At 40.5% G+C, this 25,972-nt stretch overlaps 1 protein-coding gene across 1 annotated transcript in view; it reads left to right on the top strand.

Moving 5' to 3' along the window:
* Positions 1-25,972, top strand: part of MED13L (mediator complex subunit 13L) — a 201,847-nt gene that overhangs the window by 163,337 nt on the left and 12,538 nt on the right. The window contains exons 15-26 of the mRNA XM_033001517.2: positions 2,663-2,883; positions 6,068-6,273; positions 8,650-9,596; positions 10,275-10,454; positions 12,155-12,378; positions 12,990-13,182; positions 15,200-15,644; positions 17,106-17,325; positions 19,250-19,438; positions 22,303-22,526; positions 22,977-23,119; positions 24,877-25,035. Of these exons, the coding sequence (XP_032857408.2) occupies positions 2,663-2,883; positions 6,068-6,273; positions 8,650-9,596; positions 10,275-10,454; positions 12,155-12,378; positions 12,990-13,182; positions 15,200-15,644; positions 17,106-17,325; positions 19,250-19,438; positions 22,303-22,526; positions 22,977-23,119; positions 24,877-25,035 (3,351 nt within the window). The remainder of the gene's footprint in view (positions 1-2,662; positions 2,884-6,067; positions 6,274-8,649; positions 9,597-10,274; positions 10,455-12,154; positions 12,379-12,989; positions 13,183-15,199; positions 15,645-17,105; positions 17,326-19,249; positions 19,439-22,302; positions 22,527-22,976; positions 23,120-24,876; positions 25,036-25,972) is intronic.

Genomic DNA, 25,972 nt, shown 5'->3' with positions numbered 1-25,972 from the left:
CCATCCCTGGAGGTGTTTAAAAGACGTGGAGATGTGGTGCTTAGGGACATGGGTTAGTGGTGGACTGGGCAGTGGGAGGCGTATGGTTGGGCTCGTTGATCTTAAAGGTCTTTTCCAACATCATTTAATTCTATGATTCTATCTACAGAGGTGGCATTTCTCTTGAGATGAAAGAGAAATGTGTGTATGTATGTGGGAGAGGAGGAAGGTGAGAATTTTTGGTACAATACTAACCAATCAAAATATGAGTTACAAATTACTTAGTGGTGAGGAGGAAGAATGTTTGATTTTTGTGACCGCTATAAGCAGAAATCAAATCTCTCTGCAAATCATTCTTTAATGCCTTCTCATTAAGTTCAGCTGATAATGAGAACAAATTGAGGAGAACTAAAAAAATAGTCTGAAGGAGATGAGTCATAGTTTTATGGTCCCATAAAAGCTATGCTGATTTACTCAAATGTAGAAGTCTGAAGTATACAGAGATTGGATTTTGACAGGTTTAGTTGATCCATAGCTTTTTAAAATATGCAAAGCTTTTTCAAGCATGACACACATGAAAATGAATAATGATAGTTAGCCTGTTGCTGTAAGATTGGGGGGGTTTTTGTAATTAAACTTTTTTATGAATCTGCACTGCAGAATTTTGCTAACTGGAGTGAGCTTGAGTGTGGGAAAATGATATACTGTAGAGCTGTATGAAATAAGTTAAATAGATACACTTCACTTCTGTTTTGTAGCTGTCACCTTGACACCAGCTGTCGAGGCATAACAGTATCTGCAGGGAACTGAAATGCCTTGTACATCATAATAAAGACCTACCGACCACATTCCATTTTAACCTTCCTTCTTTTCCACCTTTCTTCAGTTTCTAAAGCACACTTCTCTCTGTTGAAAAACAAAGGCAGTAGCTAATCCAGCTGGCATCCTGAAGATTATATTTCATACTAGCATTGGGTGGAAAATAGTTTTTTCCGTTCTACTGAGCCTGTTTTCAACGTTAATTTATCCTGTATCAGGACAAGACTAAAGTCTTTTAAATTCAAAGACTGAGAAAGGAGAAAAAAAAAGGAAAACAACTGAATAGGAATAATTCATAGCCCATTTTTTACTCTGCTGCTCCAAGTTGTGAAAGGCTTTGGGTTCAGCTTTGACCGTTATTACTAACAGAACTCCATTTTGAGAGGACTTCACCTATTTGAGTTATTTCGCTTTGTCTAAAGAATAAAATAGACTGGCTATCTCACCTCTGTGCACAAAAGAATGAAATTCAGGTTTTGGCTCTGCCTAAGGCTGCAGCATCCTACAAAAACATACTGTTAGTGTATGTATTTGTATACAATACATAATTTTAATTCCATCACTTATTGCTGTCTTTTTCAATTAGTTTTTGAGAGTACTACTACAGTTCACCAGTTTGGGTTTCCACAATGCAGTATTTACCAGTCAGATATCCGTCTGTATTTCTTTATGAATTTTCCATAATCTTTAGGCTGCAAAAGTTGCTGGATACAAGTATGTCCTTGTGTCCTTTCAACTTGGCTTGGGTGTATGTATAGCAGTGAAAATGGAGTTGGGAATTTAGTCTGTCAGAAAAAGTATTTAAGACAACACCCCTGTGGGAATTTATCCCTCTCTAATTTGAGTATTTTAACAGTGAATTCACTAGGGTGATGGTTATGTCCAGAGAATATCTGTCCTAATTCAAGTCAGGAAAAGATAGCACATATTTTGACTTTTAAGCAAAATAAATTTGGAAGCTGGTAGCTGGAAGGAAAAAGAATGTAGCTGGGGAGAAAATACAAGACTTCATTCTGATTTTTGTTTGATTGCATTACACTTTGTAAAGCATTTCTGTTGGGGTTTTCATAGAATCATGGAATGGTTTGGGTTGGAAGGGACCTTAAAGATTATGTAGTTCCTGCCCTTCCACTAGACCAGATTTTTTGTTTGTTTGTTTTGGTTAAAGAAGAAAAATATACAGTGGATGATTGCCTTACATTCATTTACTGAGAAGTAATTCAGAGATTTCCCTGGCTTAATGTCTTGAGATGCAAAATTAATTTTGTGGCTTCCTCTGACACTTGTCACTTTTGGATGCCTGGCAGTCTGATTCTTAAGCAAAATTGCCCGTTTGTGTTAGCAACAGGAGCCTGTCTTCTCCTCAGGAGTTGTGTCACTCTGGTCCAAATGAGACTACAATGACTGTCAGTGGGAAAATGCAGCTAAGTGCACTCTCATTCCACAAGCCTCCTGTTTTAGGGCTCCGTATCAGCTCTAAAAAAAAGGGAAGGAACTACTCCGTATCTCCTTAGCTATTCACCTTGCTGGTGTGAACTTTGCATTAATGCTAATTGATCTCTTATGAAATATTCTTCTGTTGCTGTTAAAATTGTACATAGGATTCATGTATCTACCGGCTTGTTGTTTCTGCTGAACAATAAGCTTGCAAAGTATCCCTAGGAATTTTTGGAATTTATCCCTAGGAGTTAACTTTCCGTCTAGATTTATACGGGTGTCAGAACTCCAGTAAGTCTCTAGAATCTCTGCTAGGTTTTAACTGGTGCAATTAGAGCTCGTATTGAGTCAGCCTCTTCTGTTTTATTGGATTTCCTTGAGAATTTGTATTTTACCAATTAACAGTGCATTATTTCATCATATTTAGCTGTGGCAGATCTCCAAAGGATGTTTCCAACACCACCTTCTTTAGAACAACATCCTGCCTTCTCCCCAGTAATGAGTTATAAAGATGGAATAAGTTCAGAGACTGTGACTACCTTGGGAATGATGGAAAGTCCTATGGTCAACATGGTTCCAACACAGCTTGCTGAGTTTAAAATGGAGGTGGAAGATGGATTAGGTAGCCCTAAACCTGAAGAAATTAAGGTAACATGCCAAAGATGCGGTATTTTTATGATCTCATCTATGTATGTTTTGATTTTTATAAACAACTCACGTGTTGTAGTGTGTGTAGCAGACTAACAAATGTGAGCTGAATCCATACAAAGTACATATCAGTCTTTAGTTGAAAAAAAAAATCTTGTAGGAGCTTTTTAATTGTTTCCCTGATTTTAATTATAGGTATTTTTCTTCTCATAATTATATGTTTGTAATTTTTTGGGGTGTTCTCAGGAAACAAACAATATTATATGTGAAATGAGCCCTGTGCCTAACAGAAAGAATGTACATATATGAAAAAACATCATACTTGTGACTAAGTAGCTGTTAAATGATTTATTTCTTCAGATAATTTTTCTGTAGCACCTTTTATGTATAGCCACTCCTTGCTGCCAGTCTCTGGGGATGCAGCTAGGAGAAAATCATGCATGTAGAAAGGCTGCCTTTTTCTCTCTGAAATGTTGCCTTTTTTGGTTAGGGTTGAAAATCTCTGAGAAAGCCCAGGGGTTGAACTTGCTCTGTTTCTTCTTCAGCTGATGTTACTTCACAAGTTTTAAGGCCAGATGGGACCATTCTTATCTGACTTTCTGTATAACACAGGTCAGGTAATGTCACATAGTTACTCCTATATTGAGTCCTATAGTGTATCTGAGTAAAGAACTAGTTTTAAATGGGGACTCTGCTGCTGGGTACTAGTACTCACTTCCCCAACTTTACATATCAAGATGTATCCATTTTTCCATAGCATCACATAAAAGGACTTAACATAAGCACCTAGTGTACATTGATCTGTATTTCATTGTTCCATCTTTAGCACAGGTTAAGAGGTAGGATAAAATCATTCTTCCTGCTTGTGTGTATTCTACATTACTTAACTTTTTGGACTAATTTTTGTCACTTTTGTCAGAAGTTATCGTTACCATATTTCCATGCATATATCCTGAGGGTTTTTTTTTTATTTAAAAAATGCCCATTTCTGTGTAGAAATACACATCATCTTGTTCTGCAGCAAGCTCATTTGTATGCAGGTAACAAAAAGGGAGATACACACTATAATTCTGTCTTCCCAGTAGTCCCCCACCCTTGATTTTATAGCCTAATTCTTCTCCTTCAGGCCCACCCTGTCCCTAACCTGCCACAGCCTGTTCCTTCTATTTCAGCAGCCATTTCTCTCCCCAACACCCCCTCCTGCCCTCCCGTTTTGTGCTCCTGTCAATGTTGGAATTAACTGAAGGCTTATTTCTAAGCATCTGCCTTGCTGAGAGAGCTCCACACGGAAAGATACAGCACTTGCAGTTGCATGGACAAGAAGTGGCTATATATCAATATGAGAATACTGACAGCTAAATTTATCTTAGTAGAAGTGATTTACTCAGCTATGAGTTAGTCAGTTTTCCTGCACAGCAGCAATAGTGTACCTTAGGCAGACTGCAAGTAAAGCACGAGCAGGCCACAGGGTGACTTCCTCCATAAGAGCGGTCAGTTTGTCCCTGGGACAGGAGGAAGTCAGTCCCTGTCCCTGGGAGGAAGGCAGGCAGGCAGCTTGTTGCATTCAGGGATTTTACCTCCGTGTTATGGTAAAGTGTGTCTAGTCAGGCCCAGGAGTTACGGGCTCCGGGGGCTGCAGATGAAGCTGACACCTGCGAAAGGGCTGAGCAGGCAGAGAGCTTTGAGAAACAATTCTGTTGAGAAAGAGAGACTTTGCAAAGTGTAAGGGAGCCAGTTAGCAGTGTGCCCCTCGTGAAGGCAGTTCCCCACCTGGAAAGCCAGGCAGATGTAGCAAGTCTGCTTCGTTACTGCAGGATCTCTTCTTTCTTCTCTCCTAACTTCATCACGTGAAGGCATGACGAGAAAAGGCATCTTAGAGGCTTTGCTGGAGTACAGCTGTCCATTTGCCTGGTATAGTTTGCGTATCTACCAATTTTTAAACCATTATAGAAGTTTGAAGTAAGTTTTTTGTAAGGTGTGTAAGACTTTGTCTTGCCACGGACGTTGCTGGTTTTTTCCTTCTGTTTGTGCAGTAAGCTATTGGCATAAGACTAGGATAATTTGGGCCTGGAAAGAAAATTTGTATTGAAATTTGTTGAGCTGAAAGCTTTTGAGTAGGAACAGATTTTAGGGCATCATGGGCACTGAAGATATTTTAATCTCCCTCACAACCATTTTAGGAATATTAAAATACATATTTTAATTCTGCCTGATAACATTTCCAACAGCACAGTTTACTTGCTTTTAAGTGTGTCACACCTGCTCATATACACCAGTGGGGGAAACAAGCACCTGAACCCATTGCTAATCATTTTGAGAACATGTAAGTAGATTTCTTGTGCTGAGTATTCAGCAGCTGAAGATAGTAATCCACACATTTCTCATCTCTCAATGCTTTACAAGGTGCAAGGGAAAAAATGCAAAGATGTAACGAGATGTTAAATACTGAAATTCTGAGAGAGACTACTGTTACTGTTTTAATAATGATTTTTACTTTGTAGTAGTGCCTCAAAAGGACTAGCTCTTTTCTTCTGGAAGAAACTTGGAATAGCTGTAGAAACTCTGGCTGAAGTTCTTGTCATCATTCTCTGCAAACAAACATGGCAGTCAATGGAAGACCAGTTTGACTGGATTTCATTTATATTTCTATTTTATATTATGTTTACTAGATTGTTTATATATTTATATTTTATATTTGGCATGTGTAAACTGTCCACTGTTATTACCTGGATTATATTAATCCCCAACATGAGGGTTATTCAGAGAGGCTGATTTAAGGCACCTAAGGTTTCTTCACACTGTGACTCAGCCTCTCTCTCCACTGTCAGTATAGAAGTCTTGCTAAGATCAATCTCTTAAGTGCCTAAATTAGGTGCTTAAAGTTAGGCAGTATGAAAATTTCATAGTACAGTTTTCAGACTTGTCTTATCCTAAATGAGTCTAATCTAATTGTGAAGTCTACTGACATTGAAGTTGTACAGCATCTCAGTACAACAAGGAGCCTCAGCTGAGTTTCCTTGAGGGAACTGCTCTTGAATGTTTCGTAGAATGAATAAATATACATAATTTTGGAAAAAATGCAGTTGTAGAGGGTTCAAACAGTACAATAGGTTTTAATTAAATATCTAAATATAGAGAGCAACCTTACTATATTGTTGTAAACAATGCCACTTGGATGTTACAGGATTTTTCGTACGTGCACAAAGTTCCATCATTTCAACCTTTTGTGGGCTCCTCTGTATTTGCTCCACTGAAGATACTGCCAAGTCAGTGCCTCCTACCTCTGAAGATACCAGACGCCTGCATTTTCAGGCCTTCTTGGGCTGTTCCTCCTAAAATTGAACAACTTCCTTTGCCGCCTGCAGCCACTTTCATCAGAGATGGCTACAAGTAAGTTCAGTCTTGTAGGAAATGAGTTTGTCATGCCCATACCTACAATGGCTTATTAATTCAAATGTTTGCATATATTAAGATTGCTTTACTACACACCAGAAACATAAAATAACCTGCAAATGTATTTTAAACCTTTTAAATTTGTCATTGCCTGAGATCAAAAAAATTTCTGATAGTAGGAACATTTGAATTAAATCAGCTTTTGGAAATTAGTGGTGTTACAGTATTTGTCCACTACACCCTTAGTACTTTTAAAAGAATCAGAACATGCGGTACTTGAATTAATTGCAATTTCTGATACAGGAAAATATTGTAATTCAACGTAAAACAGAAGTGTTAGGGAATACAATTAATGCACTTAACCTCTCACGTCTCTGTCTTCCCATTTCAGTGTCCAGCTCTCTGGCGTGCAGCGAGGCTCCCCTCTTGTTTGGGTATTCAGTTTGAGTTTCAGTCTGGTGATATCTGGTCCCGATGATACCAGTTTGCCTTCTGAGGGCTCTGAAAATTTTGAGTAGCCCTGTGGCAGCTCTCTTCTCCATATCCTTACGTTAGCTCTTCTGAGTTCTGGTGATTTCACCTGAATGGGTCACATATGGAGCTGCTAATCAGACAGATGCTGGTCGGGTGTATGCCATCTTCCCCCTTCCAAATGCTAAAAGACAAGATGCCAAGTATGAGTGCTGTGAGCTATAAGCAAACACTGCTGTTAAATTTAAAAGCCTGTATTCCTCCCTCAGTTCTCAGAAATTAGTGACACTTACGGAAGAAATTCATTGCTGGAGATTTTGAAAGTTACTAAGAATTTGCACCATTGAACTACTAAAACCTCTTAAAAGGCATAATAACAGTACAAAGGTCTCCTGCTGCACTGCATTCATTTTTAGAGGAAGTCGCCCATATCTTTAAATCAGTCTGTAAATCCTTTAAATCGGTCCTTTTCTAGCTCCAAAGGATCCTTCAGTGTTCTCAAAAGAATTGCAAAGAAGAAATTGTAAACCCTTGATAGTGCCTAGGGAGCAATTTAAATCTCAGGTTTTTTCATAATAGTAACTGATTCACCAGGCCCGAGCTGGTTATTAATTTCAGGTATTTGTTGGGGAAAAACACCCTTTCATTTTCAATATAATCCAATTAGAGTGAAGATTATTACTGCGGGCTTCCGACAGAGTGGTGATTGCCAATCAAGGTTTCTAGGTCACCTTTTCTTATTAGTCTGAGGCATTCAATATGCTTCAGATGCAGAACTCCTTGAAACCTTTGTTCAGTTTTTTTCTCTCTTGCTTTGAGTTGGACATAGATCAGTTCAAAGGTAATAAAATGTTTCTAAGGAATAAGGTCTTCACTGTTTTCCTTTTCAAGTCACTAACGATATGTGAGCATTAAAATAGTACTCCTTTTAGATAACCCAGAAAACACGCAGTAAGAATAGACAAACATGAAAAAAAACCTGTTTTCCCTCCTTCATCAAGACTCATTGAATTTTTACACTTTCTCCTTGTCCTAATATGTAATGAACACATTTCAAGGAAAGCGAGCAGCTTATTAGCAACTTGGAAAGAGAGAAGTTAAGATCTTATTCTTTTGATTGCCCCTGTATTACCTGTTTCTTGATATGAGTCATTCCAAAGAAGATTGATCTCATGGGAATGTACAAACTGTTCTTTGGTCACTTGAATTTGGCAGAAAACGACAAAAACAGAGTAATAAAAACCAGTCATGACAGGAGATGACCCAAAAATATGATTCTTAGCTTTGCTGGCCCAAGGGTTTGTAATGGAATGTGTCATATCGTGCTGTAGACTGTGTAATCTTAAATGACTGTTTGCATTTATAGCATCTGAAATACTGTTTTCAGTTGCGTACCACCACGAGGCAGTATTGTATGCAAGTGCCACATGCATGACTTCTAGCAGCTATTCAGAGTGATGATTTCTAAAATAAAGTAAGATTTCTATGAGTCTGAAATATTTTCATTTCCACTAATGTATATCTCTTTACAGATAATTGTCCTTAAAACAACTTTATCTTTTCCCTAAAAGAGATACAAATATCCTAAAATCTTAACTTAATAATTTATCCATAGATTCTTTTCAAGGGCATTTGAGTTTTAGGCCGTGGGGATAATCTTTAAGAGGGCTAGGTGCCGGAGGTGATACCTTTTTATTACACTGATAAGGAACAACGGCGTTCATGATGAGAACTACAGTTTTAGTTGAGAGACATGAGTAAAAGGTTAGGAGCAGAACGTGTGTTCTTTTCACTTCAGTTTTCACCATTTCTTTGTATTTAAAAATAAGTTTTGGCAAAATCAGTCTCCACGACCAACCGGTTTGCGATGGCATTCGACTGTGTTTCATTTATTTCTTGTAGCAATGTGCCTAGCGTTGGGAGTCTGGCCGACCAAGACTATCTTCAGATGAACACTCCTCAGATGAACACACCAGTGACGCTAAACAGCGCGGCTCCCGCCAGCAACAGTGGGGCCGGAGTCCTGCCGTCACCAGCAACGCCCCGCTTCTCTGTCCCCACCCCGCGCACTCCCCGGACCCCGAGGACTCCTAGAGGTGGGGGTACTGCGAGCGGGCAAGGATCTGTAAAATACGACAGCACAGATCAAGGTTCACCTGCTTCTACCCCTTCCACAACGCGACCGCTTAATTCTGTGGAGCCGGGCACCGTGCAGCCAATCCCAGAGGCCCACAGCCTGTACGTCACCTTGATTCTTTCAGACTCGGTGTTGAACATCTTCAAGGACCGTAACTTTGACAGCTGTTGTATATGCGCCTGTAATATGAATATTAAAGGTGCAGATGTCGGGTTATACATCCCAGATTCATCTAATGAGGATCAGTACCGTTGCACCTGCGGCTTCAGTGCTATTATGAACCGCAAATTGGGCTACAACTCTGGGCTCTTCATTGAGGACGAGCTGGATATTTTTGGCAAGACCTCAGACATTGGCCAAGCCGCAGAAAGACGACTGATGATCTGTCAGAGCAACTTGATCTCTCAGATGGGAGAGGGAGCTAGAAGGACCCAGGAACCTCCAATGAGCCTCCTCCTCCTCCTCCAGAATCAGCACACACAGCCTTTCACATCTCTGAGCTGCTTGGATTACATGTCCTCCAATAACCGCCAGACGCTCCCGTGCATGAACTGGAGTTACGACAGGCTGCAGGCAGACAGCAACGACTCCTGGATAGAATGCTTCAACGCCCTCGAGCAGGGCAGGCAGTATGTGGACAACCCCACTGGTGGAAAAGTGGACGAAGCCCTAGTGAGAAGTGCCACTGTACATTCTTGGCCTCACAGCAACGGTATGGGTCAGAGCAGATTATTTTTTTTTGCTTTGATTTTTGTTTTTGTGATCTCTGTAAATCTGTTTGAAACGTGCCAATTGTGACACTTAATCTTTATGTGAGAGACGACACGCGTAAAAATATTCTAGAAATAAAGTCGATTTCTGAAAGCTTTCTAAATTACCTCCAGACCACCAACAATCCAGTTGTCCTTAGGCTTTGTGGTCTAAATTGTGGAAGTCTGTGGAATTTCATAAATCTGAAGCAGAGATGCAAAACCAATTCAGGTATTGGGGGGAAGGCAGAATTATGGCCCCTTTTTTTTTTTTGGAGAAAGGGTATAAGCAGTCGGGGGGAAAAGAAATGCTTTGTGTGAAAGTGTCACCATGAAAAAAAGTGATTTTATCATCAAATATTGCCTGATTATATGCTGAAGATGCTTTGACTTCTTATGAACTGAGCTGGACATCATTACCATTGAGAGGTATGTGAAAAGGACTGTGAGGACAGCTTTATATCCGCAATGTTTTCATAAAGTACCACACTGAATGCCTTTAAGCTAATTAAAGTTGTACAAATTTTACGGGCATTGTGAAGAGCAATGCGCAGGAACACTAAACCAAAAAATGTTGCCACCTCAAAATAATTCTTCCTGTTCCTCCCTGAAAATGATGGCCGCTCCTTTGTCATTTGCAGTACTGGATATCAGCATGCTCTCCTCCCAGGACGTGGTGCGCATGCTGCTGTCGCTGCAGCCCTTCCTCCAGGACGCCATCCAGAAGAAGCGAACAGGAAGGACCTGGGAGAACATCCAGCACGTGCAGGGACCACTCACCTGGCAGCAATTCCATAAGATGGCAGGGCGGGGAACCTATGGTAAGTAGATCGTGGTATGTGCCACCAGGAAGAATGAAAGCGTAAAGGAAAAGGCAAGGAAAGCATTTTCTAGAAATGCGCACTTTCTTCTGGGAATACGTTAGAACAAAAGGGCTCCTCATACAGCTTGGGGCGGGGGGGCTCTGCACGTAGCTTGAAAATTCCTTAAAAGGCATCTGAAGCACATGCTTGAGTATCTTAGTGGAGGTTTTACCCTTCCAGCTGGATGAACATGTACAGAGTCCAGAAATGCTGGGTGGGGATCAGATTCCCTGCCCGAATCTGTATTTTGGCTTGTACTGAAGCTAGCTGGTACATAACTAACACAGACAGGGGAAGCTGTTAAAGCTCTGCCAAACCCTGGTGGGGAAGAGGGGCTGTCGGAGCTGTACAGATACACAGAGAGTGGGTATGCTTGCTCCACAAATAGAGTGGCTTGTTCTGACGTTTCCCATAGTCTTAAGAAGTTTCAGTTTAAGTGTCTCCTGGCTATAAGTGACGCTTCTGGAAAACACAAATTACAAAATAGATTTTGTGTGTGCACATTTGCAAAATAATGACTGGCCTTTAAATACGTATTTCTCACCTGCAATTCATTTCAGTCTTAACCGATGCAATCTTGCTTAGGTTTTTTTTCTACAGTTCTACTGTGCTTTGCTTTATTTTCTCTCTGTTGGTATTTGATCTATTGCTGCTTTCCTTTGGGATTGGGACAATTTGTGGTAACTACAGTTTATGCCTAAAGCTGTTGTGCTTCACGAGGAGCACTTCCAATCTCATAATTTTTCCAGCATTTGTAGCTATAAGAGTTAGGTTTGCCAACTGTTACCAGAGAGTAAAACCAAAATTACCATATAGTAAGTAGCAGAGCCTTTGATATAGATTCAGTAATTTTTACTGAATGTTGACTTTTTAATACAGCTGGATTATATTCTGCAGAAACGACTGGGTATATTTTCCCTTGAAATTTTCAACAATATTTCTTCTAAGAAGCACAGTGTCCAGGAGATCCCATGTTAAACTGGATGGTAATCCTCTCCGCTGTGACGGCAAGTGCTCTGGAGCACTTCCTATGGAGAGGAGCAGGAGGCAATTTCTAGAATTACAACAACTTTGCTTAGTATTACATACCTGGGAATAAGTTTGCCTAAGCATTTTACTTAGTAATTTTGCACAAGCCGGTGAAGGTAGATGAAGAACTGTAAAATCAGATTTTATGTATTCATGTTACTACTTTTGATCTTATAGGAACTCGTGAGATGTGGTTATGGTTATGGCAAAGGAAACCCACGAGATTAAGCCTCGGGAAGGGCAATACGTGTATTTACAGTGTACTGAATGATGTTTTATTGCAACTTTCTAGGAAAGTTTAAATGGTGCTTGGATCGGCTCCCTCTACTTTGGCTGACTGAACTCTGATTTTATGACATTCTTAAGTACAATATAAATCAATCTTCTCCTTTATTAAATATTTTTGTCCAAGGAAAAAAGACTGTGGGAGAACATGGTTTATCAGGCATCATACAGCCTCGATATATGTTTCCACTCTACGGTCAAACTTCTAGGAAACTTGACATGGCAAGGGATTAGTGATTTCCAATATTCCTGTAAAAGAACCCACTTCCTGGTACATCAGAGAACCCGCTGCAGTTAAATCAATTATTTTAACATTTTTTCTTTCTTTGTTTTTCTCTTTGAAGGCTCTGAGGAATCTCCTGAGCCTCTTCCGATTCCGACTTTACTAGTGGGTTATGACAAGGACTTCCTGACAATCTCTCCATTCTCCTTGCCATTCTGGGAGAGGCTGTTGCTAGACCCATATGGGGGCCATCGGGATGTCGCCTATATCGTGGTGTGTCCAGAAAATGAGGCCTTGCTCGATGGAGCCAAAACTTTCTTCAGGGACTTGAGTGCTGTATACGAGGTTGGAAAGAGGAACCACACTGAATTATTTCTTCTTAAGTGTCATTTCTGCTTTGCTGCATGTTCATTGGAAGAAATCCATGTTTTGTAAAGTAACGATTATTTGAATAAGGGTTGCTTTCATTTTGAGGATTTTCTGCACTTTCAGAGGCCAAGAATATTATCTAATTGAGTGATACTGTGATTCTCTGTGCATTTCAGGGTATTTGCTGGATCTGCTCTTTCCCATGCACATTCTCTTATTTTACAGAGGATATAACGTTAGCATTAATACAGTTGCAACCTAACCCACAAAGGCACAACCAAACCTAAAGAGCAAGGAGTAGATTAAAGAAGCTGTTGCTTTCTTGTAATTGCTAGGCTGGAGATAAAACCGTTTCCTTTCTTTAGTGTGCACATCGTGTACTACTGAGTAAAGTAAGATTACTTTGTAACCTGAGTTTTGCTGTAAGAGCAATTCAAGTCAACAGACAAACTAGCCTTTTGTTTTTATATTTATTAAGAAGTCACCAGGTGTGTGCTGGCAATAAGGGGTTTACGCTACAAACCAGCCTGTGGAACTTACTCAGGTGCTTGGCATCTAGTTACAAGCGTTTCTTCTCTCCTCACCAGATGTGTAGGCTTGGCCAGCACAAACCAATCTGCAAAGTGTTACGTGATGGGATTATGCGGGTGGGAAAGACGGTGGCACAAAAGCTGACGGATGAGCTCGTGAGCGAATGGTTTAACCAGCCGTGGGGCACGGAGGAGTGCGACAATCATTCCAGACTCAAACTTTACGCGCAAGTTTGCCGGCATCACCTAGGTAAGTCTACCGTGATGCTGTCAAGGCTGCTTCGGCTTCTGTAGGTATTTTAGAGGTTATTTGCAGTAGGTGGAAACAGGGGGCTTCTTCGTCAGGTATGGATTATGATCTGTTTTAAAATTAAAAAGGTATTATGAGGCTTTATCTTAATTTTGTAATCCTTCCATGTTAAATTTACCTACTTTAGAAATTTTTGTTGTTGTTTATCAGTCTGGTGATCATGTCAGAGACTCAAAAGCCAATTCTTACCCTTTTAGAAAAGTCAGTTTGGTATAAGATGTTAGTATGTCTAAAAGATGTTCCACACAAGACTGAATGTATGAATTGATCTGGCTTATACGCTACTGATACGTATTACCACGCCAGCGTGACAGAATGATGTGAGTGGTGCCTTCAAGCATAACATTTATTTAAATAAGAGAAAAGTTCACTAAAACACTGCAAAGGAAAAATGAGTTAACACAGGTGAAAAAGAGAAAGTAACAGTACCCTTGATGACTGGGGCCTTGATCTGCAAGGTGTGGGTACTTGGAGCCACGATCCCCTGCAGGCACGGTCTCCTCTGGACCTCATCGAGGCGTATTTCCATCATAAAAAAGTGACAGATTTTAAAAGATGTCATCATCTTATCTTTTGTTGTTGTTGTTATGGCAACCTGCCATATTTGTTCTTTTATAACATAGTGTCAGGTGTGCTTGTTTCATGAAGGAGTGTTGAATCTGAATATATGGAAGGGTATAATGTTTGCTGGGGTGGTATCAGAAGACTGGTCCTGGCTGAGCCTGGATGAGTCCCTGGACTCATCTGACATTGCTCCTGGATTTCACCGTGGGAGAGACATGGTTGTTCCATTCCAGAATGGATCAGGAGGCGACATAACATGTATCGTGTGTATGACTGAGAAATGGGACCTTTGCACAAGACACAGACCCATCCAGAATGTCACTGGAAATACAATTGCTGAGACAGTGCTGGTCAGCGAGGCAGGCAGTGATTGTAGAACACCAGCCACGTAAATGTTTCATGCTTGAGCTGAAATTTGCAAACTATTTTTGTGTAAACTACTTCTAAGTGGTTTCTTGAAAAGTGTTTTCTCCCTTTGCTCTGAAAAAGGTGTGACAATTCTTAAGTCTTCTTACTTTGAGGACTGGTGATTTGGCTCTGGGAAAGAGTTTAAGCAAATGTATGAGAGTGAGCTGGGCAGTTCTACAGACTGCTGAAGGCTTGCCCCATCCTTTGAGGAAAGTTTGGCAAAACAGGCTAGGACACATCTATCTCAAATGACCCTGTTGCCTCATGCAGTCTGCTTTTAGTTTTCATTTACCACATAACTGGGAGGGAGGAATTATTATAACGCTACTTAATATAAAAAGCCCAGGCTTATTGCAGAAATACATAGCATGTGCACAGGCCAGTTGAGGAATTGGGCTCTTCAAACCACACCTGAGGCATCTGGCAGCGGCAGTGTTGGAAACTTCCCCTGCTTATGATTTGCCACCCCTGAGAGTAAATGAATAATAAATATTCGTTTACTTATTTCCTTAGTCATTTATTACTTAAAAATAACCCCTGTGATAGCTCTTTTTCTGATACTAAGGAGCAGAAATAACTATATTAAAGTTTGCCATTATTGTAGCTCAGGTAAAGAGGACTTCAAGATATTCAGTCTGACAAAGATAACCTGTAGTAGACTGCAAAGCTGAACACTATATAAAACCGTTATCACAACACAACCTCGCCAGAGATAACGGCTTGTCATTACCAACTTCGATTCACAAAGCTCTGCAAAGTCAGTCCTGTTTTTAAAGACATTTGATTCTTATCAGTTAGAATTGAAACCCTGAAGAATGGATTCCAGAGTAAATATTTGTAATGAAGAGTATATTCACTTAACGTTTGTGTATGCTTAGAATATTGTAAGAGCGCAGAAAACATTGTATGACTTTATGGTTAATGCAGTTCACTTTGATCTGACAGACTGTCATTAATCTCATTTCCTCTTTATATGCTATTTCAGCACCTTACTTAGCCACTCTGCAGCTTGACAGCAGCCTATTGCTACCACCTAAGTACCAAACCCCAGCGCCAGCAAGCCAGACACAAACAGTACCTGGGAACACTGGACCTGTACCCTCCAGTTCAGCGTGTCTTTCAGCCGCGGGGGCAGCACCACCGGGCAGTTCTTTTAACTCCACACCCGGTGGCGGGACCACTAACCTCCCAGCAGGAAGCAGTTCATCCTCGGGGTCCTCTGTGCCACAGCTGCCAGCATCTTCTGCAACACCCGGCGTTAACCAGATGGCCACTACCTCTACTCCAGGGTTTAGTGGGAACATTGGTTCAGGGCAGAACACCAGCACTGGGGGAAACACAGCCGACCGCTCGCAAGGCAGCACAGGTCCTGGGGGAGACACAGAATCAGGTCAAAACTTACCACAACAGCAACAAGAAGGACAAGAGGGGTAAGTTATTGAAGTGCTGAAACGATTCAGAGTTCTTCTAAGTAAATCCACTGTTCTCCTGCGTCCATACAACTTGTAACCTTTAAGCCTTATGTAAATCCTTGACAGGAGAGGACCCGCTGACATATGCAGTGCTACTGACCGGTTGTAAATGCAGCAGGGCCCATTTTTATTTATTTGTAGCAGTTACTGATAAAGGGGAGTTGAAAAAAAGCAAACCTCCCCTTTTTTGTTACAAGAAACAAAGCTTGAGTCAACTGCAGGCACATGGGTGGTGTCGTTCCGTTTGAGATGCTTGGGATAGCCCACCTGGCCTGCGCCTGCAGTACAAGAAGAACACAGGGTGTCTCAGGTCCTGTGCCGTATCTGCTAGCTTGGTCTCACCTGCATCAGGTACTGCAGGATATTTCATGAGGCACTTACGTGGGAACTCCATCACACCTGTAACATTAACAGATACAAAACGCAATCCAGGGATTTTTTTTTTTTTTCCTCATTTGCTGGCATTGCAAAGGCTGTTTTGCAAGCAGGTATGCTGTGAGGTCAGGAAACAGGATTATATTGCTGTTACTTCAAACTAAATTTTAGCAGCACAACTTTTTTAAAGACTTCATTATAAACAGTCATCCATCAAACATAAAAATTAGAAAAAGGTTTTTTAACATCTTATGTAAGTAACTTCCTGAGTGAATGTGTTTTTCATTACTCTCATAATAATGCATATTACTAACAGTCATGATATATGTTATGGAGTTCCTGTATCTTAAGTGAAAAGCCCACATCCTGTTGTAGTTTGGGTTATCCCTGAGACATCTGTTCACTGGATCTATGCAAAATACCATTTTATCAACTGCAGCATGATTTCTGACCAAGTAAGTCTGAGCTGCTTTTTATCACTTACAGATGTTGAGCCTCCTATTCATGGCTGAGGCATGGAGGAGTGTTTTACCAAGTAAAAAATGTTCAGTTGCTCCTTCCATTACCAGTGAAACCTTTTCTGTAACTAAACAGAGGACTTCAGTCTCCATGAATATTACTTCGGCCCTTTTCCTCGGTTCTCAGTTCTTCCTCTCTCCCTTCCACCTCTCCCAAAAGAAAACCCTAAACAGCACCAAAAAGTAGGCATGCACATACATAAAAAGAAAACTCACAGAGCTAATATTAGTCAGCTTTTCCATATTTGTCAGACATAATATATTCTTATTGAATTAAATGAGATTATGCTAGACTTCATGGTAAGTATCTTTATGCCTAATTAATAACATATTTTGGATTAAGAACTGCTGTGAGTAAAAGTCATCTCAGTCACTGTTATCATGCATTTTAGTTTTGCTTCTGAACATAAGAATCACCCAGTATTCCTCTTTTTCCTCCTCTGCTTGAGTCTTGCGCACCTTTACAGAAAAACAGCAACTAACAGTTGTAACTTGCCTTTGAATTTAACAACCCGCTTGTGTCTAGTGTTGCAGAGAGGGAGAGAATAGGGATTCCCACCGAACCAGAGTCTGCGGACAGCAATGCCTATCCTCCAGCGGTTGTCATCTACATGGTGGATCCTTTTACCTACACCGCAGAGGAAGAATCTGCCTCAACCAACTTTTGGCTGTTAAGTTTGATGAGATGCTACACAGAAATGTTGGAAAACTTGCCAGAGAATATGAGGAATTCTTTCATTCTCCAGGTAATTCTACCTTCCTCTCCCATCTTCACACTGGAGAGTCACTCTATGGCAGCATACCTCTGATATGTACGCTATACTAAAAGATACAAAATGGAAGATAATATATAAAATATAGGTGACATCTACAAATGTATTTTGTTGACAGTACAAGTTAAAAAACTCTTGCTTTTGTTTTGATGAGGAAATTCATTTAAGGCCGCCACAGTATCCTTGCATCAAATCTGCTGCGTGGTTCTAGCAATCATGTACACTAGATGCTTGCTGAAGAGGGACCTCAATTATTTAAGCTGCAACTTGGGTTGCCATTGCCAAAAATGTCCAGTTGCTCCTTTGATGACTTTGCATATTGAGTTGTTTGCTTTTTATATTCTCTTGATTTATAGTGTTTAATCCAAAAGAAGTATGTGAAACCAGACATTTAATGCATAATTTAACTACTGTATTGTTATTATCTGCTGCTTAAAAATAATTTACCATGTAACTTGGCATGTAATAATAGTTACTTACTATGGAATTACTTAAGAATTGAATTTGTGTAGTCAGAAGCAGAGCTTGGCCTACTGCCCAGGCCGCCTGCATTTTGCCATGCCTCCTCTTTCACAGTGGATCAGTCTAAAGAAATGGGGGGAGAACGGGAGGGCAGAGATTACGGGCTATGCATGTATGTGTGCACCACAGCCATGTGCAGGACACTGTATTTCTCAACAGTACATTTGAAAAAATTAGTTTATGGGGATTTCATTGTGATTTGAAAAATTATTTGAACTGAAACATTACCTTTATTATGCTTCCTTTGCTTCGGAAGGAATGTGCCACTTCTCCTTCCTGTTCTTGTTGTGCAGATGGGCCTTAACCACCAAACTCAAATCCCATAGGCAAATCTTAGTGCAGTTCTCTTTCTTGCTGGTTGAAGATGTAAATTTAAGTGTCCTGTTTCACATTACTTTCTGAAGCAAATAGAACTGAACACCAGCGTAAGATTGCTGAGCTTCCACTGTTTACTAAATTGCAAAGGAGAAACAACCACATAAATCATTATAACAGAATCTTAATTCTGCTCTCTACAGTCTTCTTTAAGAATGACACCATAGTGCTGATTCCCCCATGACGAGCAAACTAATACTAATTCTAAACCAGAAACTATGGAACCAAACCTGTCTAAACACAAAGTTCAGATTACCGAGATTACATAGTAATGGTCACCGGTAAATTACAATGTTGATCAGGAAAACAGTTTTGAAAAAGTTAAAGGTGTTTGCACATGGGTGTTTGGTTTCAGACTAAGGATTAAAAAAACTAAAACTACACCCAAGTTTTAAGGTATTGCTTTTAAAAGCCACTAGTAGTTACTTCTTGTGGTATACTTTGATGTGTGCTATCCATGTATTTAATTACGTGCCTTTCCCAAATTGCAGTGTGAATGAGAAAGTGAACTTCAGAAAAATAAGACTTGACTAGGGAAAATGATCTGTTCTTTTTGTGCTGCTGATTGGGTTTCTCATTCAAAGATGTTTGTATCACAGAAAGCAAAGTTCGTGTAGAGTTTCTGTAAGCTGTGTTTGTCAGCTGTTAGTGATGTATGATAGTACTATTCAGTTACTGTTCCCCATTTGAAGGCTTTTCCGTTACACCGGACAGTAGTCGTCTTCACATTCTGAGAGATTTTGCAGCCTTAAATATATCATTATAACGGAAACAGCAGTTTGGTATCAGGAAATAGAGTCACTAAATGTTGCAGCCATTCATGCAAAAGGGCAGTAGCCCTGATAGGGAGCTACAGATACGGTAGTGCAAATAACTGACCACCACATACAAAGCATCGGGGTTGTTAAATGGCTAATTAATGGGTGAGTCTGGTTTGATATTAATGAACAGCTCTTTGAAGACCTTCAGTCACGTTGTATTGCTTCTGTGAATTATATAGATTGTGCCTTGCCAGTACATGCTGCAGACAATGAAGGATGAACAGGTTTTCTACATCCAGCACTTGAAGTCTTTGGCATTCTCAGTGTACTGCCAGTGCAGGAGGCCACTGCCCACGCAGATCCACATCAAGTCTCTCACCGGCTTTGGGCCAGCTGCCAGCATTGAGATGACCCTCAAAAATCCTGAGGTTTGTATTACTGGTGTCAAGAAAATGAAAGCCTGCTAATAAACTGTAACTGCTTTTCTCAAATATCAAAAAAAGAGTAGAGAAAGTAGTTTTAGGAGTATTTTTTCAAAGTACAGAAGGCAATAGTAATATAAAGGGAAAAGGTAAGCTAGTACTAAACAGAAAATAGTAAGAAAAATGTCAGACTACTTGCTTTCAAAATATTTTTAGCTTCTTGTTTTGAGTCATTAAATAAAAGGTTAAAGATCGGTGTGAAAGAAAATGTATGCTGTTACTTGGGCTTCTGAGACATTTTGTAGTTTTAGTCTATGGTACTCCTACAAGAAAGTGTTTATGTCGAGCCTTTATTTATATACACATATATATATGCATATATGTGAAATAAGTTCCTGTGCCTAATTACTGATACTGTATTAATTCCCCGAGGGTATGGAGAAATCCCCCTATTTCAGTGGCCTTATCTATCATCTGTTTTTTAAACTGTGAATATTCAAGCCCTGTTTCTGGAATTTTGGGGATTTCAAAAGAAGAATAACCCATCCTGCTTTCCGTTAATGTTTTTCATTCTTTGAAAGATAACAATGTGTTATTCAGATTTAGTAGACCAAGTAAACACTTAAACACTTGCTTTGGGATAAAGACATGCTTGTTAGGGTTTAAAAACCTAGTTTCAAAATGATGATAAAACCAACCTACCAGCACTTTTCATTACTCACATAAAACCATAAACTCTCCCTGAAAATTTCTAAAAGCATTATCACCTCAGATGTCTCCTCTTCACATTCTCTCCTCATGCTTCCCCCCCAAAAGATACCTGTTCTGCAGGATGGACTTTACACCTAAATAGCCTGAAGTACGACTGTTGTAACTTGCTGCAAAGGGATGAGCAATAAACTCGCAAGACCCCTGCAAGCCTCTCCCTCCCTTTAATTAACGTTCCTGCACTGTTGCCAGGCTGGTAACCTCTAGAAAGTGACATGTGCAGAAATACCACACCCCTAACGTCTCTAAGGAAACACAGTAACTTCTCCTCTCAACTGATTAATGTGCACTTTGCTTTCATGTTTAATTTCCTTCAGAGGCAAAAGACACCAAAAAAGGGGCAAATGTTCTCACGAGCAGCTTGCATTTAGCACACTTAATGAATCAGATCTCTGCTTACTCCATTTTACACATCCTTGCTATCACTCTGCACTGCAGACTTCTATGCTTTTTCTGAAAAATTCCAAAAATACCCTGACCATTTCTAAATTATTGAGCAAGTGCGGTCAGGCCCATCGTGTTCTTTCTTCAGAGAGGAGTTACAGAGCAAAGATGGGTTTGGGGCCAGCCAGCTGGAAGGCAGCTTTGCTGAAGACGACCTGGAGGTCCTGTTGGCCAGGGTGACGGTGAGCCAGCAGCGTGCCCCTGCAGCAGAGCAAGGCGAGAGCAGACGGGGCTGCGCTGGGAAGGGGGCTGCAGGAGAGCAAGGGGGGGGTCATTATTCTCCTCTCCTCAGCACTGGTGAGGCCTCATCTGGAACGTGCTGTGTCTGGTTCTGGGCTCCTCAGTACAAGAAACACGGACACACTGGAGCAAATCCAGCAAAGGGCTGGATGATCAGAGATGATTAAGGGATGGGAGCATCTGCCAACTGAGGAGACGCCACGCGCTGCAGTTGTCTGCCCAGGAGGGCCCTGATAAATGTGTATGAATACCTGATGGGAGGCAGTAAAGAAGATGAAGCCAGGCTTTTCTCAGTGGCAGGCAGTGATGGGACGAGAGGCAGGGGGAACAAATTGAAATACAAGAAATTCTGTTTAAGTGAAAAGACAAGAGAAAATTTTTTTTCTGTAGGGTGATTGAACACTGGAGCTAGTTGCCCAGGCAGGCCAGACATCTCTGTCATTGGAGATGACATCCAACATCTCTGTATGTCCAGATACAAGAATCAGATACTCAGAGTCCTGGGCAACCTGTTCTAATTGACCGTTTAAGTAAGAGGGTTGGACTAGATAATCAGAGGTCCTTCCAGTCTCAGCCTCCTGTGATTCTATGACTTACTTCAAACAAACAAACAAAAAGATGGATTTAATAACTTGCTACTGTCAGCCTCTGCAGGACTGCCCATGTATTATTTACAATACTAATTTGCTTCTACTTATCATTAAGTGGTGTTGAATGGCCTTGGTTCCTTATAACCTTTTACAGGTTGGTTTTCTGAGCGGTAAGGGGTAGTTTGTTTCTTAAAGAGAAGCACTATCACATGTACAGCAAGTCTGATGAATTAGTTCAGTTCTGATTTGAAAACCAAAGTAATTCTGTCAGAAAGTCTTACAGCGTGCAGTTTTATTTCAGAATTTCTGTATAAGAATTCTGACATCATGCCTGATGTTCATGAAAGTACGTTATAGCTGATGCCTAGACAGAAAACTGTACGTGACGTTTGAGCCCTACCCGAGCAATTTCTGAGCTGAAGTCCTTGGTACCTCACATCAGATCATGCTGTCCATTGTTCTGTAGGTAGTATGTGAATGGAGGGAGGTCAGCAGTTGGCATCCATTTTAGCAAAAGGATATACAGAAAAACAGGTTTAAACAGGACTGTCAGAGCCTGCTATTACCCTGTCCAAAGGCTGGTTTCATACCTTAGTTTCCCTGTATATAAAAAGAAATCTTTAGGGAAGGTTTGAAGTGCATCAGTCTTAACTAGCAGAAATGTATTGTCTATAACCACGCTTTTCCCAATATTATGAAAGCCTTCAATTTATTTGTTCTTTCAAACTCACATTTTTCTGTGCTTGCTGCCAATCTGTGTTTGTGTGTTTCTTGCATTAAAAGGTTTCTGATGTATCTGCTGCTGATTGTGTGTCGACTTTATTGCAGAGACCCAGCCCAATCCAGCTATACTCGCCTCCCTTCATATTGGCACCCATCAAAGACAAACAGACAGAGCTGGGAGAAACATTTGGAGAAGCCAGTCAGAAATACAACGTGCTTTTTGTTGGATACTGTTTGTCTCATGATCAGCGTTGGCTTCTGGCATCCTGCACTGACCTTCATGGTGAATTGTTGGAAACCTGCATAGTTAATATCGATTTACCAAACAGGTAGAAACCTTTACCTTTTACATTTTATGTAGGTCTGTAGTTGTCATCCCTTGCTCTCATCACGTTCTTGCACATACCTTCTAATGATATTTCCTGCTGATGTGATCATGATAATGTTACAGTGTTAACATTTCATTTGGCACTTTTATAACTTATAAACGGCAGAGGAAATAACTGTTACACTTGTTCTACAAATCTCACCTCCAAGAACAACTGGTATGTTGCTCAGCATATTGTGTGTCATGTACATGACCGCTTGCATGTCACTGCAGTAGTAAGACTGAAAGCAGACACAGTGCTTTTTCTGCTTCCCATTAGTAAAAGTTAAGGCACTCCACAGAACTGTAAGAACTCCTATAGAGGGTAAGCAGTGAAATAATTATATAGAATAGAAATCTGCCTATTGTCCTTGATTCTCTTCTTACTTTTTTTTTCTCCCTTAACCTCCAGGTCAAGGAGGAGCAAGTTGTCTGCACGTAAAATCGGTCTGCAGAAGCTGTGGGAGTGGTGTGTTGGTATTGTACAGATGACATCACTGCCTTGGAGAGTTGTCATCGGGCGGCTTGGCCGCCTGGGCCACGGGGAGTTAAAAGGTAGGAGATGTCAGAGCTGTCACTTGCTGTAGTTTTCGGGTGAAGACGTGGCCTTAGTGTGCGAGGCAGAATGACTCACAGAATTGATCACAAACCGTTAAAATCAGAGAATTCAGAGTGATAATCCTACGCCAGCACTGATTTTTTGTACTGGTTTCTGTAAACAATTTGCTTGTTTGTACACTGGGTTTGACATTACTCCCTCGTGTCTGGTGGATGCTGTGCAGATTAACTAGTATTTGCACACTGTACTTCCAAGTGGAAGTCATGGGATTCATCACATGTTAGAAAAAGATCTGAACAATAGTTACCCTAGCACAGAAATAGAAACAAGATTAAATTCTAATTCCTAAATGTAAGCGTCAACTAAAGAATTAAAAAAAAAGTTGCAGAAAAAAAGTTACTGAACAAAAAACAACTTCTTTTTTCCTGTGGTATATGAAACCAACTGATAATCACTGATAACACCGATAATCAGTGTTAACCAGCAGTGAGGTTCCCTCTGCAGCCAGTGAGGAGTTCCCAAGATTGAGCATTCCTGGCAGCTTTGTGGGAACTCACAGGGAGCTCTGGAGTGTTTTCAGTATAGGGGCCTTAATCCAACAAGGGTGGGGACAGCCTGGCTTCACTTCAGCAGTAATTCCTTGCACTAATCTAAATATTCAGTGTCTTCTCTTCCATTTCTACTGGCTGTGGCCACAATTCAGATTTTGTTTGGTAACCAATAGAAAGAAAATGGGATTCTGAGAGGGTGCACTCGGTCTCTGCTCATCTTCTGAGTTGGAACATGAAGATAAATTAGACAGGAGGATAAAGATATTTCATGAGGGTCCTTTTACATTAACAACTGAAGGAGACATTAATTCCTCTGGTTAGGTTATTGTAAGAGACTCTATTTCATAAGATGGAAAAAAAAAATAAAACAGTGGACAATAAACAAAAATTCAGTCAGAAAGCACAAAGAAATTCTCCAGGGGGAGAAAAAAGCACTACTTAAATGCCTTCTCCCATGTAGTACATGCAGGGAAGAAGAGCTGTTGCCTGCCCTGGAATGGGAATTTGGTATCCATCACACACGCAGGAACAAAGGCAGGAAAACAGATTAAGAATTTAATTAGCAACTCCCTTCCTCTGTTTGGACACATAATGTCATTTAAATGGCTAAATGTAATTTCTTGAATGTATAGCTGCAGCTCCACTGAAATTTGCTTTATGTAGTCTATTTTATTCATAGCAAAGTTTAACAAAATTTCTCTGTTGAGTGTGTGAATTCATATCTCTCTGCGTATGTTTGAAGTATTCCAGTTATGCAGCATGTTAGATGAAAACAGATATCCTTTTTGAAAAAAGAATCCGTGCACTTCAGGAAAAGATTTGTACGTAAATAAAAAAACATTTTAAAAATCTTTTAAAAAGAATCCTTATGTGTTGCCCTGTTGACATCAGAGAAGCACCTCCTCTACCTTACAGGTAGAATGAAAGGCTCATTCTTACAGGAACACATCATCCTCAGTGATTTGTTGGAGCGGTGCAGCTGGCTCATGGGAAAACCAGTAAAGTGCCAGAGAGTACAACACTGCAGTAAGGGTGTGAATACCCGGTTTGCAGAGCCAAACACCTTGCCTACACGGGGAGGCAGTCCTGAATAGGACAGCGTTAAAGAAATGCAAAGTGTCGCTAGTATTTTGCTATTTTCATGCAAGTGCTGGCTATTTCAGAACTCCATTCTCTTCTATCGCAATGCTTCTTCATTTCAGACTGGAGTATCCTCCTTGGGGAGTGTTCCCTGCAGACAATCAGCAAACAGCTAAAGGAGGTGTGCCGCATGTGTGGCATCTCGGCAGCAGACTCTCCTTCTATCCTCAGTGCCTGCTTAGTTGCCATGGAGCCGCAGGGGTCATTTGTTGTGATGCCAGGTAAATTTTATCTAACTACTTAAGTGCCAATGCCACTTTCCTTCTTTTCTCATACTTATTACATAAGCCCGTTAATTCGGGGAGACTTCTGAGTCCAAAAAGACGACCTTGACTGGCGTGCCTCAGTGTGGTAGGAAATAGGTTAAGCCAGCAGAATTCCCCAAAATACCATGAAGAGGTGCTGCACTGGGAGTGGAGGCTCCTAGGGGGAAGAATTACTGTGTGCCACTGCCAGACTGATGGCTCTTCCTTGGGGAGGCCATGCTTTCAGGTAGACCAGTTCTCAGCAGCTGAAATGTGATGCTGTAGACACCCTCACGCAGGGAGGGACCACAGACACTGTAAGAAGCTACAGTGTGAAAGAGTAGGAGTCTGTGTAAATAGGAGTAAGGGTAAACCTACGTGCCTCCTCATGTGCTTAAGTTACCTAGAGTTCTATCATAAGCAGCAGTGCACAGAGTTAAGCTGAAATAAAATTTAAGTTTTGAAGTTCCCTTTACTTACTTGTATTATATAAGCGCATACTTTTTAATGTATGTGGTGACATGTCTTTGCAAACTACTCTGTTTTTTTAAAGTTTAGAAATAAAAGATTACTACATGGAACAGAATTAAACAAGCTTGAAAGTTATTCATCAAGTTGAATAATTTTCAAAGCAGAGAATTTGTAACCTGAGAAAATAGATGGCAGGTTACGCTTTTTCCATGTCAACGAAAGTGGGGTATATTTCATAATTATACAGATGTGTGTGTCAAAAATAAATTTAACTTGCTCATTTAACAAGTAAATCTTTGATTAAGGAGCAGGAGAATGAAAGGAAAGGTGGGGCACTGTATGGGAACTCACATAGCTAAACATTATCTATACAACTTGTGATCTTCATTTCAAGCTCTTCTAGTAATTTATTCTTTTTAAGATAAGAACTGTTAAACACATG

The sequence above is a fragment of the Tyto alba genome, unplaced genomic scaffold (assembly GCF_018691265.1).
Source record: "Tyto alba isolate M040663 unplaced genomic scaffold, T.alba_DEE_v4.0 Super-Scaffold_44, whole genome shotgun sequence".
NCBI lineage: Eukaryota > Metazoa > Chordata > Aves > Strigiformes > Tytonidae > Tyto > Tyto alba.
Note: the sequence above shows the minus strand (reverse complement) of the source record. Positions and strands in the feature narration are given on the sequence as shown.